The 14,494-nt window shown below is 56.0% G+C and overlaps 1 protein-coding gene across 1 annotated transcript; it reads left to right on the top strand.

The window, feature by feature from the left end:
- The first annotated feature begins 989 nt into the window (after positions 1-989).
- Positions 990-14,494, top strand: MTG2 (mitochondrial ribosome associated GTPase 2). Its single transcript, XM_055302316.1, has 7 exons — positions 990-1,870; positions 8,519-8,677; positions 10,201-10,348; positions 10,943-11,058; positions 11,776-11,994; positions 12,243-12,381; positions 13,096-14,494. The coding sequence occupies exons 2-7, from the start codon at positions 8,525-8,527 to the stop codon at positions 13,470-13,472; spliced, it is 1,152 nt and encodes a 383-aa protein (XP_055158291.1). The 5' UTR covers positions 990-1,870; positions 8,519-8,524; the 3' UTR covers positions 13,473-14,494.

Genomic DNA, 14,494 nt, shown 5'->3' with positions numbered 1-14,494 from the left:
GCCTACCCGGGAGCTTCCTGCTCTGTTCAGACCGGCGGCGGGCACCTGGTCGCGGAGGGGCGGCGGGCCTCGGTCTGACGGGGGAGGCGGCTGTCTGCGGGAGGAGGCGGGTGTCTGTCACATGGAGACAGCCAGCGTCTGACGGGGGAGGGGGGGTGTCAGGTGTCTGACAGGGGAGTGTCTGTCTGACAGGGGAGGCAGGTGTCTGTCACACGGAGACAGCCAGCGTCTGACGGGGGAGGCGGGTGTCTCACACAGGGACAGCCAGCGTCTGATGGGGGAGGCGGGTGTCTGTCACACAGGACAGCCAGCGTCTGACGGGGGAGGGGAGTGTCTGTCTGACGGGGGAGGGGAGTGTCTGTCTGACGGGGGAGGCGGGTGTCTCACACGGGGACAGCCAGCGTCTGATGGGGGAGACAGCCAGCGTCTGATGGGGGAGGGGAGTGTCTGTCACGTGGAGACAGCCAGCATCTGAAAGGGGGGGGTGGGTGTCAGGTGTCTGACGGGGGAGTGTCTGACAGGGGAGGCAGGTGTCTGTCACACGGAGACAGCCAGCGTCTGACGGGGGAGGCGGGTGTCTCACAGGGACAGCCAGCGTCTGATGGGGGAGGGGAGTGTCTGTCTGACGGGGGAGGGGAGTGTCTGTCTGACGGGGGAGGCGGGTGTCTGTCACACGGAGACAGCCAGCGTCTGACGGGGGAGGGGAGTGTCTGCCTGGGGAGGCGGCTGTCTGACGGCGGAGGCGGCGGGCGTCTGACCGGCCCCCCCCCCCCCCCCCGCGACGACAGCGGGGCTCACCACCCCCCTCCGGCCTGCAAGGCGTGGGCGGGGCTTGGCCGCGTCTTCCGCTCACGCGCGCTCTCTGGGAAGGCCCTGCGCAGGCGCGGCGGTGCCGGGAGGGGAGGGGGGGCTGCCCCGGAAGTGGTCTCGCGGCCCGGGCCCAGGCGCCGGATGTGACGTATCCTTCCGAAGCGGTGAGTGCGGCCGCGGGAGGTCTGACGGCGGCGGTCGGGGCGCGGTCGGGGCGCGGGGGGAGCCGGGGCCGCGGCCGTGGGAGCGCAGGGGCGGCGGGGGCCCCGGGGCAGCGGCGTGGAGCGCGGGCCGCGGGCGCCGCCGTGTCCTCCCGCGCGGGGGCGCACGTTCGGAGGAGCGTGTCGGTGGGGCTGGCTCCCGGCCGCGCGGGGGCGGGCGCGGGCGCGGGGGCGCGGGGTCCTGCCTCCGCCGCGGTCTGGGCGGCGCGCCCCGCCCCGGGCCCCCCACGCTGGCGCGCCGCTTCCCCGCGGAGCTGCCCGCCGCGCCGCGTGCGGGGGGACGTGCGGGGGGACGTGCGGGGGGACGCGCGGGGGCGGGGCGGGGGCTCCCCGCGGAAGCAGCCGCGCGCGCCCGCCCTGAGCGCGTCGTGGCGGGTGTGGAGGGCCCCGCCCCCCGCGGACCCGCAGGACGGAGCTCGGCATCTTCCGCGCGCCGAGCGCCTTCCAGCGTTTTCACCTGTCAGCGCCGTTTATTCGTGAGTCGGCTGCGCACCTGCGTGGAGCCCGCCCCGCGGCCTGCACTCACGACCCTGACCTCAGGAGCCGGGTGCTCAAGCAGCCGGGCCACCGGGGCCCCTCCAGCGCCTCTGCAGGCCCCGCTGCCGCGGCGACGTCCCCTGGGCCCCAGCCCTTGCCCCGGACCGGCCCGCCCGGCCGCCGCCGTCACCCCTCCCGCCTGCACCTGCTGCGCGGGCCCAGGACGCGGACGCTCCCAGGAGGGACTTGAGCTCACTTTCCTGAGTTCCCGCGGTGTAGACCAGCGCTGTCCAGCAGGACCTTGTGCGGCGGCTGCTGTCACTGTGGGACGCGGTATTGGCATTGTCACATCCTTACTTAATGTAAGCTCAGGAGCCACACGGGGCTGGCGGCCGCCTCGGGGGACAGTGCAGGGCTGGCGTTCGAAGGAACACAGCCCGGGGATCCCGGGGGCTCGGCCGTGGAGCGCCTGCCCTCGGCCCAGGGTGTGACCCTGGGGTCCCGGGATCGAGTCCCACATCGGGCTCCCTGCATGGAGCCTGCCTCTCCCTCTGCCTGTGTCTCTCTCTCTCTCTCTCTCTCTCTCTCTGCGTCTTTCATGAATGAATAAATAAAATCTTAAAAAAAAAAAAATAGAACACAGACCAGACAGCGGTGTGAATCAAAGTCAGACGTGTTTGCTGTGCAAGGGAGAGCCCAGTCACCTTTGCGGGGTGTTCAGCCTGCTTTTCCACGCACGGTTGGAAGGGCAGGAAGACGCAGCACTCCCAGTTAGGCAGGAGTCAGACCTCAGGTCTCTGGCCGGCTCTGCGGCAGATGACCTTCTCTGCGAGGGGCCTTTCGGGTCTCGCCACCGGTGCCCTGTGCCTGGTGTCCACGCCGCTGGGTGCAGGTGCGGCTCTGCAGCAGGCTTGGCCCTGAGTGTGCTGGTGGCCGCGATGGCGGAGTGGTCGTCTCCCTTCACCTGTTTCATACTCTGCTCTTGTCTCATTCTCTACTCCTGCTGCCCTTGCCCTCCCGCCTGACAGCTCAGACCGCAGGGGGGGGGGGGGTCCCTTCACCTCTTCATCTGCAGAACAGGAGAAATAAAACTACTTCCTTTACACGGTTGTTAGGAGGACCAGACGAGGTGATCCCTGGAAATACTCAGATCGCTATTCTGCAGGTAACGAGGTAGAGATCTCGAGTGTTTACTGTTCAGCTTATTTCTATGTGCTGCTCCTTACTGCAAGTGAGATCGCTTTCTTTCTTTTTAAGATTTTATTTATTTATTCATGATAGATATAGGCAGAGACACAGGCAGAGGGAGAAGCAGGCTCCATGCAGGGAGCCCGACGTGGGACTCGATCCCGGGACTCAAGGATCGCGCCCTGGGCCAAAGGCAGGCGCTAAACCGCTGCGCCACCCCGGGATCCCCGTGAGATCGCTTTCTTAATTTCACTTTCTAGTTGTTTGCTATGAGTATATGAGAACTTAAGAGGTTTTTGTGTATTAACCTTGTGACCTGCAACCTTGGTTAATCCATTTAATAATTTCAATCGTCACTTTATAGATTTTCCTGGGGTTTTTGTGGAAATAATCATATCACCTGCCTACCCCCACTTTCAAAAAAATATTGCAGTGTGTACAAGACAGGGTTGCATAGAAGTGGGGAGCGTGGCAGTTCTTTCTCCCTCTGGGGGTAACAGCCCTGTGTCCGGGCCGTGTGACGGCAGCGTCGGCCCTGTGTAGATGCCCCGTGTCAGTGTGGAGATGACCCGCCTGCTCTTCACTGCTGCAGCATGTCATTTCCCTGATCGTGAGTGGCTGTTGGCTCCCGTCAGCCGTGTGCAGTTACCAGCAGGGAGTGGGTCGCACCTGCGAACGCCTGCGGTCCAGGAGTCTTCTGCTTGGCCCTAGCGTGACGCGGGCTCACCCGGGCGCTATGTTGTGAAGGACTCCGCATCTGTGGATGCAGCACGAGGGATGTTGGACTGATTTTCTTTGGCGGCAATATCAGGCTTTGGTGTGGGTTCTCAGGCCTTATCCAGGGAGTTGGGTAGTGACCTTACTTCCGTTTTCTGAATAAGTTTCTGTAAGATTACTGCTATTTTTTTCCTTAAATGCTCTTCAGAATCTACGGGGGAAATAGTGTGAGTCCAGAGTCTTGTTTTAGGGAATGTTCTCTTATAAGAAGTCTCACTTTTCTGGTAGATACACAGCTATTTAGATTTTCTATTTCTTGTGTTTTTTTATTGGGTAAGTTTTGTTTTTCAAGAAATCTGTCCATTCCACGTAGGCTGTTGAATTTGTTGGCAAAAAGTTACAGCGTCCTCTTATGCTTTTCACATCTGTGCAGTTTGTTCTGACATCGGTGATGTGTGCTCACTGTTGCCTTGGTCAGCCCGACTCGGGCATCAGCTCCGTGTATCTTTTCAGTGAGACTTTTCCGTGTTGTTAGTGTTCGGGCCTGTTTCTTTCTGCTCTTTATTATTTCCCTCCTTCTGCTCACTTTGCTCTTTGCTTTCTCGTGTCCTGATCTCAGCTCCCTGAGTTAGGTCTTCTTCCTTCTTTGCCGATGTGCGCCCGCAGCCTTGAGGGTCCCGGAGACAGGCACATGGTGCTCTCCTTATCGTGCTGCCCAGGATGTTCTCTGGTTTCTTTCTTGATGTCTTTTACGCACTAGATTATTTTAGAACCGTATTGTTTAATTTCCAGGTAGTTGGGGTTTCCTTAGGGTCTTGATCCTTACGACTGCAGTCCTGCTGTAGCTGTAGTTAGAGGACATGCTCTGTGATCTCCGTCCTCGCACCTGGCAGTGGTGTGTGTCCTACACTTGCTGGGTGGACTGTTTGTGAATGTCACATCGATACTGTGGGTAAGATGGTTCAGACTTTCTGCATCTTTGCTGCTTTAGGTGGTTTGGTTGTTCAGTTTTCAACTACTTTTTTCATCAATTCCCAAGAGAGCGGTACTAAAGTCCCCTCCTGCTGTCCTTGTGAAATGATCTGTTTCTCCCTTTTTTTTTTTTTTTAAAGATCTTATTTATCTATTCATGAGAGGCACAGAGAGAGGCAGAGACACAGGCAGAGGGAGAAGCAGGCTCCACGCAGGGAGCCCGATGCGGGAATCGATCCCTGGTCACCAGGATCATGCCCTGGGCTGAAAGCGGCGCTAAACCGCTCAGCCCCCGGGGTGCCCTGTTTCTCCCTTTAATTCTGTCAGATTTTGCTTGATGTATTTTGAAGTGCATCTGCAGCTGCTCGGTCCTCCTCATGAGCTGCTGTTGTATCAGATGTCTTCCCTCACCCGGTTAGAGTCCACTTCTGTGCTATTTGTTTTCTGTTCTGTTCCCCTGTCCTTCTGAATTGTTGGAGTGGTTTCTGAGCATCCTCCGTCCTCTGTTCATTGGCTCTCTGGCTGTCTCAGTATCGCGTGTCAGCAACAGCTCTAGAACTTACAGAGCACGTGCCCGGCCTGTCCTCGGCTGCTGAGCGCTGAGACCGCACCACCGCACGGAGATGCAGGCCACTCTCACTCACAGGGTCCCCTCAATCTCCTCTTGATCTTAGGTTTCCAGGTGTAGGACCTCTGCCTGCATTGACCCACTGGCCAATATGATAAATCAGTCTTTCTTGCTACATTTTCCATATTTAAAATTTCTTGGGGTGCCCAAGTGGCTCAGTTAGTTATGCATCCGACCCTTGATTTCAGCTCAGGTTGTGATCTCAGGGTCATGGGATTGGGCCTCACTTCAAACTCCTCTCTCAGCAGGGAGTCTGCTGGAGATTCTCTCTCTCTCTCTCTCTCTCTCTCTCTCTCTCTCTCTCTGCCCCTCCCGCTGCACAGGTATGTGCATGCACTCTCCCTCTCTCTCAAATCTTTTAAACAAATTCTTGTAAGAAAACAGGTGGTGTTGTATGTTTGACGTTTCTGTTGCCGCCATCCATTGCTGAAGATGTCGGTTCCCTCTGGCGCCATCTTCCTTCCCTGAGACCTTTCTCAAGCATTTCTCATAGAGCAGATAGATTGGTGGTAAAGTCTGCTTTTTTGTCATCTGAGCTGGGCTTGTTTGGCCTCCCGTCCTGAAGGGTATTCTCACTGGGGTGTAATGTTGGGCAGAGGGCTTCTGACGGCCAGGACTAAAGTCGGCGTTGCAGGACAGCCTCATGCGGTGTGGGATCTGGGATCTGGCTCTGGAAGAGAAGACGTTAGTGTGGAAACTGGTGAAATCCAAACGCCCACTAGAGTTTAATGAATGATTAGGTACCAAAGTTGTTTTTTTTTTAGTTTCGACAGAAGTACCCAGGTCCTGTAAGATGCTCATATTAGGGGAAACTGGCTAAGAGGGATATGGGAGTACCTTTCACCTTTTTTGTAAGTAGGAGCACCTGGGTGGTTCAGTCGGGCAAGCGTCTGACACCTGGTTTCATCTCAGGTCCTTGTCTCTGGGTCTTGAGATCAAGTCCTGTGTCAGGCTCCACGCTGGGCATGGAGCCTGCTTGGGATTCTCTCCCTCTGCTCCTGCCCCTGCACACATACACACACTCTCTCTCTCAAAAATAAATTAATTCCCAAACAAAAGCATATCTTAAAAACAACACGTTTACAGAAAGATAATGGGACTATCCCCCCAAGAGGGGCACCCAGCATGGGTGTGGTAGGGGGAGAACACTGGGGGGGAAGGTTTGGCTGTTGTGGGGATTGAGCCAATAAACATGTCAAAGATGTTGGGAGCCAGAGTTCTAGCAATCAGAACGGGGTTGTCAAGATAGAAAATTAATGTGAGTCCTATGGTGTGGAATTGGGTACATAGGTGTGAACTCATGGTTTTCAGCAGATGCTGCCATCTAGCTGTGGGTGGATGGGCGGAGCAGTGACGCGGGGGTGAATGTTGGGCAGTGCACCTCTGCCTGCCCTCGGGTGCCTCCTGAGCCTGCCAGCAGCAACGCCCCAGGAGCCCGGGGCATGACCAGCGTGCAGAGGGGCTTCTGCATCCCATTCTCCCAAAGCTACCAAGGCTTCTTGAGTAAAGGCTGATCTCAGGGTCGCCTGAGGACAGTATGAAGTGAGCCCGGAACATTTTGTGTCATGAAGTGGGGAAGTCCTCTTAAGATTGATGGGCTGCCAGTGACCAAACTGGAAACCATTAGAACATCAAAAATAAATAAGAGTGGGACTCAGTAAAAATAGGGAAGCATGAGCCCATGACAGTGAATGAACAGGAAGCTTATGGGGAAGTGGGTTGGGACCCCCGAGGGCTGGAGCTCGGAGCATGTCAGGAAGGAAACCCAGCCATCTGTGGGGCTTGTGTGACATTTTTGTCCCAAGGAGAGAGGATGTCAGACACAGACGTGCTGCAAGACGCCTGGCCTGTGGCCTTGTAGGTGTCCCGGGCACGAGAGCCAGGGCTAAGGAGGCCAGAGAGCCATGCAGGAGGGCTGTGAGGGTGACGGGGGGCCTGCTGGCAAAGGCTGCCCAGCTCCAGAGGGGTCACCCGTGGGGGGGTCAGGTTGGCAGCTTCCCTGCGGGTGATTCTGGAAGGAAAAAGTCCTTCACCCTGGACTCTGGCTTTTCCGTAACTGACTGTTTCCAAGTGAGATGCAGACTTGCCGAGAGAAGACTTCCCACAAAGGACATTTCCCTTCCAGGCAGAGCCCAGGATGTGGAGCGGGAAACACATGTGAGAGGCTTTTAAGGAAAAAGCAAATTCTGCTTTCTCTCCCACTGTCTTACACACATGGTGGCTTCATAATTATTTTTTAAATGTTAATGTGCATTTCACAGCTAGAGATGGGAGGAAAGCCTCTCTCTCTCTCTCTCTTTTTTTTTTCTTTTTAAGATTTTATTTATTCATGAGAGACAGAGGCAGACACACAGAGGAGGAGCAGGCTCCCTGCAGGGAGCCCGAAGCAGGACTCAATCCTGGGACTCCAGGATCACACCCTAGGCTGAAGGCAGAGAGGCTCGACTGCTGAGCCCCCCAGGGATCCCCCATACCTCATTTCCTTTTATGTGGCACACGTGCGTCCACACAGCAGGGACATCGGAGAGTGGGTGGTATCAGGCACTCACGGCAAAGGGAGAGGGGGCTGTCACCCCCTGGAGGGCCAGGTCCCATACCGCCTCACGTTTACCTTGGCACCTGGCATCTGCAGGATGTGTAGCTGTTACGGGCTATTGAATGAACAGGTAACCGTGTGAGCAGCTGCTAGTTAGGGAGAAGTGACCCACATTCACCGATCACGCATGTGGGCGGCCTGTTGATGGGGGTTAAGTCACCCGTCCTCCCAGCCCAGTCCCTTTGACAGACGCACAGAGTAGAGCTGCACGGGGAAGGGCGCCCCCCCGCTCAGACCTCCAGCGAGGGGCAAGGGGACGTACCCACCACACTCCGTACTCTGCATTCTCACTGTGTTCCAGTTGGACTAGTTTTAAATGGCACAAATTCACTAACATTTGTGTACTTGAGTGTTTTATTTTTAAGAAGTTATTTGATCCTTAGATTCTGTTAATGTTTTCATTGATCAGATATTTGAAAACCTGCAGAGGAGGACGTCTAGTGTTGGAGATTTAATGGTTCCAATTCTCTGTACACACTAATATTGCTCTAAGTGACGCAGCTCGATGCGGGCAAGTGAGCCTTCCTGGCTCAGAGCAGAAAGTGGTGAGTGACAGAAGTCCCGGTCATCGGTCCAAGCGCATGGTTTCAAAGCCAGACCTGGAGACAGCACTGTGCATGGACCCTGTTTTGGGGCTTCCGTTTGCAGGTTTAAACCAGGTGTTGGGATCCCTGGGTGGCGCAGCGGTTTGGCGCCTGCCTTTGGCCCAGGGCGCGATCCTGGAGACCCGGGATCGAATCCCACGTCAGGCTCCCGGTGCATGGAGCCTGCTTCTCCCTCTGCCTGTGTCTCTGCCTCTCTCTCTCTCTCTCTCTCTCTCTCTCTCTCTCTCTCTCTATGACTATCGTAAATAAATTAAAAAAAAAAAAAAACCAGGTGTCTGATTTTGCCAATTTGATTTTTTGTTAGGGAGCCATGGTGCCTTCGAGGCTTCTTTCAGTAGGACCGCGGCCCTTGCTTGGGAGCGTGGGGCACTGGACTCAGGTCAGGCTGCTCTCGGCCAGCTGTGCAGACTGCGCCAAGCACCAGGAGCCCCCTGGGAAGAAACTGCTCTCCGAGAAAAAACTGGTGAGGTTTCTGACCTTGAAGGGCGTTGCCCCGGTTCCTCCTCCGAAGGTGCAGACACTGTGTTGAGTTCTCAGTATCTTGTTCATTCATTCTGTGTGTTCTAGAAAGGACACGTGTAGCTCTGTGAAAGTGATGGGCTGGAGTGAAGGCCTGTGTGCGCTGGGCCCTGAGCTCTCGTAAAACTGCAAAGACCAGGGAGGGTGCCCGGGGCTCCAGAAGCACCAGCCTCGTTCCTTCCCTTTAGCTGGGCCGGGTGTGTGGGCGCTTCTTCATCACTCGCCCGCGTGTCTGATGTGGGTGCTACACTCTTAAGTATATATGACTACTTCTTAATTTAAAACATCCGGGTGGAGGGGAGGGGCTAGACCTTTAGTTTCATAGTTCTTTAAGCCTTACTGGGTTTTCATTCTGTTTACCAAAACCTTGAATTGCAAACATGAATGATCTTTGATTAAAGTCAAGAAAATAAGTGTTTATGATCCACTTCATTTCCCCCAAATGGGAGGGAGGGTGTCTGGATAAGCATCCTTGGGACAAACAGTATCTCCTATGGACATCTCAGGTGGCAGCGTTTGCCCAGCCCCATGGCTCAGCATTCCACAGGGTGTGGTCTCCCCCAGAAGGTAAAAATCCAATCCCAAGTTATACCTCCCCTAGAATGTTCATCAGCTGTGCTTTTTTCCCATCAGATTGATGTCGATGATGTTGACTTATAGCAAAATTGGACATTGAGTTTTTGAAATAGTAATTCATGGTGTTTCCATGTGGTGGTGCCAGAGAATCCTAAAATACTTGTGTATTTAAAAAAAAAAAAAACAAGATCTGCTTATGGAGTGACAGAAATGCAGACGTGCTGGGTCCCAGCGGAGAGGCTGTGTGTGTACACGCATGCAGCAGGCAGGTGGTGACACCCCGGCCCCTGTACCCTGGTGCCTCGGGGAGCTGATCTTCTAGGATAAGCTAATGTTTATTAAACGTCAACCTCATTAGTCCTCATTCTGTAGCGAGATTGCGCCTCCCTGAGAGCCCCAGAGAAAGACTTCCTCCCAGACCAGGAGTTGTGTCTGCTGCTTTGGTCAGGCTGCAGAAAACACTCCTGAGTCGGAAGCCTGGTAGCCCACCCAGGACTCACATTCGTTATTTCATCTTTCCTGTGATGAAGACCTGGTATTTCAGCAATGTCTTCTATTTGAAAAAAAGATGGAAAGATGCATTTTTTAAGGAATATTTCCAGAACAACTCTTGTTTTCTTTAGGTTGGAAATGTTGCCTTTCTTACCCAAGTGGGTATTCCATACTGACCACCCTTTACACCCACTTGCTGCCTGGCCTTTGCCTACAAATAGTAGTGCCTTGTGGGAACTCTTTCTTACATTTGCATCGTAGGCGAGATGAGCAATTTAATACCATCGACTTCTTGTTTTAAAACCTGTCGTAGGTACAAAAGGTACATTTTGTGTGGCTGCTTGGTCCCTGAGAGGACTGGCGCATGAGTAATGACCAGGCTCGCTGTGCTCTCTGCAGAAAAAACATTTTGTGGACCATCGCCGAGTGCTCGTCCGAGGGGGCCGTGGCGGCGACGGGGCGAGCTGCTTCCACAGTGAGCCCCGGAAGGAGTTCGGAGGCCCCGACGGTGGTGACGGAGGCAACGGTGGCCACGTGGTCCTGAGAGGCACGTGGCTCTAGGGGCTGATGGAGGGCGCAGAGTGCTGGGTCTGCTGGTCTTTGGGGCAGGGACTTCCAGCTTCTCTTGCTTGTGGGAATTTGAATCCAAGAATCGATGTGCAGACATCATTTTTATTAATTTAGATGTTCCCATTTAAATAATGCCCCTAAACCAACTTCAAGAGTGAGGTTTTTTTTAATTTGAGGAACACGAAGCTCACATGTGCTCAGGGGCAATAGCCTTACAGTCAGGTGTGCAAAGGACCGGCAGGCCCGAGCGCCGGAAGGCCACTGGGTACATCGAACACTTGGGGCACAAGTGCCGCCGAACCCGCACATGTAGGCAGCATTCACAGCAAGAGCAAGTGGAGCTGTTGTTAAATTGATGATAGGCATTATGGGTGAGGTGGGCTTTTTCAGAAATTGTATTTTCTTAAAGAAAATGAGAATTTAGCCTTCTAAAAAAATCACGTTGCCAGTTGGGTCACTTGTGCTATGACCCCACGCCGGGTTTCCCTGCGCATCCATGATGTCCTTAAAGTGTGTGCAGACGCTTCTGCTTTTAGCCCAAGGAAGGTGAAGGTCCTTGCTCTAACTCTAGCTGACCAGCAAGTCAAGTCGCTGTCCTCAGTGCTGTCGAGGTACCAGGGTTCCCACGGAGAGGCTGGCGGCAGGAAGAACTGCTCTGGACGGAGCGGCACTCTCCTCTACGTCCTGGTGAGCCCAGGGCTGCAGAGCCCACCCCTGCGTGCTTCCCGGGCACCCCCCCAACCTTGACTGCGCAGCCCCCCTCTGTGAAGCAAACCCCCAGGCCCTGAGTCGGTACTCATTTTATCCCACCTGCCTATGTGACCTGTTCAAAACTTACAAAATTATTGTATTTAAAAAGTGGGACCCCAGGGGCCTCCTGCCCCTCTGTCCAACCCTCCTGGGCCATTTCCTCTGAGAGCAGAGACTTCTCTCAGGTTATCCGAGTGTTTTCCAGATGCTTCCATCCACCGTGTTTTATTTATTTGTTTTTAAGATTTTATTTATTCATGAGAGACCCAGAGAGAGAGGCAGAGACACAGGCAGAGGGAGAAGCAGGCTCCGTGCAGGGAGCCCGATGCAGGACTGGATCCGGGATCCCGGGATCACAACCTGAGCCGAAGGCAGTCGCTCAACCACTGAGCTCCCAGGCGTCCCATCCACCCTGTTTTAGAAACACGATTTGAAAAAGCCATGGTTGCAGTTTGCAGGGAGCGTCACAGCCCCATAGAGTCCTTTCGAAGGCCAGGACCTTTCTCCTGATGCTTCATAGCCCTGTGAACAGGGAGCCTCGTGATGCCCCCCACCCCACCCTACCCCACCCTACCCTACCCCCGAGCGGTGATATGAGTGCTGGGCCCGGTCTGCTCCACGTGTCTGTTCTTCTAAGCACTGTATTATTTCCAGGTCCCTGTGGGCACATTAGTGAAGGAGGGAAACAAAGTCGTGGCCGATCTGTCGTGCCCGGGCGATGAGTACGTCGCTGCTCTGGGCGGGGCAGGAGGAAAGGGGAACCGCTTTTTCTTGGCCAATGACAACCGCGCACCCGTGACGTGCACCCCCGGACAGCCCGGGCAGGAACGTGTTCTCTTCCTGGAACTCAAGATGGTGGCCCACGCTGGGATGGTGGGTGTCACCTGGAGGCGGGAGGAGGTGGAAGGGGCAGGGAGGAGGTGGCATTTCTACAGCCGAGCTATAGAAAAATCCGTCCCTGGTGCCAGAGTATGTCTCAGACTGGACGGGAACAGCAGCTTGGGTCTCCTCCAGGGGGGCCCCTGTGCACATGCTGGAGCCCGGACTCCCGTGTCCCCTCCTCCCAGCCTCGGCCAGGCACAGAGCCCCAACGTGACGCGGCGTGTTAACGTTTCCTCCAGGTTGGGTTTCCCAATGCAGGGAAGTCCTCGCTTCTCCGGGCCATTTCAAACGCGAGACCCACCGTGGCTTCCTACCCGTTCACCACCTTAAAGCCCCACGTCGGGATTGTTCACTGTGAGGACCACCAACAAATAGCAGGTAGAAATGGTGTGATTCCCTCGGGAGGTTGGCCTGAGATGGTTTCGAGTGCTTCAGAAAGGGATTATGTAACTTGCAGAGCTTCCCACCCAAAATGTAGCGTTGTCTTTCCTAATTTAAACAGTTGTAGTTCTCTATCAAAATTAGGTTCTAGAGTTGCTTCCCACCCCGTCCCCAGGCCTCTGTTGGCTGGGTTCAGGAACCGATGTGCCGGCTTCAAACCTGAGGAAGTCCTGCCTCCTCTGGTTTTCTCCCTCTCCCAGCATCAGTCGTGGAGACGACATGTGACTTGAAAAGCTTCCCTGTACCATTTTGAGAGAAGAAAACTTTTTCCCAGAAGATAATGTACCCATTAAAAATAGTAAGCCTGCTGCTGATGTTATTCGTATAGCACTTTATGTTTGCAGAGTACTCTGTAATAATTTCCATCAGTAATCCAATTCTTAAGTTTACAGGAAGCCATGTTCCCCGTTTCTGAATCATTTTTAAAAGCCAGAGGCCAGCCTGTGTTAAATGTTCTTATCAGGCCGGCCCACCAGCAAGCCTGTCCCCATATCCTTCAGAGTCTCTGCGGAGGTGCCCGGGCGTCACTGAGGCGCGGCGCGGAACGAGTCCCCGTCCAGGCGCTCCCTGCAAGTCCTGCCGCTCGGCGCCCGGGGCCCCCGGAAGGAGCCGGCCTGCCCTCCCAGCCCCGGCGTCCTGTCTCCCCTGCAGTGGCCGACATCCCGGGCATCATCCGGGGCGCGCACCAGAACAGGGGCCTGGGAAGCACCTTCCTCAGGCACATCGAGCGCTGCCGCTTCCTCTTGTTCATCGTGGATCTTTCGGAGCCAGAGCCGTGGACCCAGGTGGAGGACCTGAAGTTCGAGCTGGAGAAGTATGAAGCGGGCCTGTCCGAGCGACCCCATGTGGTCGTGGCGAATAAGATCGACCTCCCTCAGGCCAGAGCTGCTCTGCCCCAGCTGCGGGCCCGCCTGGGACCAAGCACCGTCATCGCCCTGTCGGCGGCCACCGGGGAGAACCTGGAGGAGCTGCTGCTGCGCCTGCAGGAGCTCCACAGCCGGCACGTGGCCGCCGAGTTCAGGTGGTAGCAGCCAGACTGCCACCGCCGGCGACCGACCCAGTGTCACGGGCTCTGAGCAGAAAGTAGCCTTAAAGGATCGACAGTGTCACTGCTTTGCCTCCCACCGTCCCTGGGGCTCACCCGCCAGCAAACGTCCCAGGACCTCGGACGACGCACCCCCGACAGCCTGCTCCCTGGTGCCTCCCACCCTCAGTCCCCCGATGGGCGAGGGCCCCGCAGCCACCACGTTGCGGCTGAGCGGGCCCGACCTGGGTGAGCTGAATAGGAGTCCGCACCTGGGACCCCGAGGGGAGGCGCAGGCTCCCTGACACCTGGAGGTCGGCCCGTCCTCCAGAGGGTCGTGAGTGCGCGGGGACAGGGAGCGAGAAAAGCAGGGGCGACGCCCCCTCCTGTTGCCAGACTCTGCTGTCCTCGGGAGCCGCTGGCTTCACGACTGAATGCACCCAATATCCGACCCGGGCCGCGTGCGGTTATTAACTGAGGGCGCAGACTTGTGTTTCCCCCACATGAAGTCTGAGGCTTCGGGCTCATCCCTGGGGGCCCTTAAGGGACGAGGTGGCTGGGGACCTGGGGCAAGCCGGGGAAGGGATTCTGGGCCCCTTGGTGCTTAGTCCCGGGGGCCTGGCCGCGGGGGGCGCTGGGGGGCCGGGCCTGCCTCCGAGGAGGAGCTTGCGCCTGAGCTTTGGGGAGCAATTCTGTTTTGATCTAGCGTCAAATCTGCAACTACAACAAGAGTCCTTTGCCTGAAGCTTTATTTTAATGCCTTATAATTTCCGAGGTCCTTGTGTTCTGGAAACCAGAGATGGGTTTTGCAATCTCTTTGCTCTCTCCGGGGCCGCCACAAAGGATTTCGGAGAGCCGGTTAATTATCCTGGCCTTTCATCTCCCGCCGCCCCGCACCGCTGCGCGCAGGGACGACACTGGGTGTCTCCCTGCGTCTGCCCTGTGCTCGGCTGTGCCCCGGCGGCCTCAGGACCTGACCCAGAAGAGGTTCTGGGAAATATTGCTGGAATGAAGAAAGGAATGGTG

This window comes from Nyctereutes procyonoides, unplaced genomic scaffold, assembly GCF_905146905.1.
Source record: "Nyctereutes procyonoides isolate TBG_1078 unplaced genomic scaffold, NYPRO_anot_genome, whole genome shotgun sequence".
Lineage (NCBI taxonomy): Eukaryota > Metazoa > Chordata > Mammalia > Carnivora > Canidae > Nyctereutes > Nyctereutes procyonoides.
Note: the sequence above shows the minus strand (reverse complement) of the source record. Positions and strands in the feature narration are given on the sequence as shown.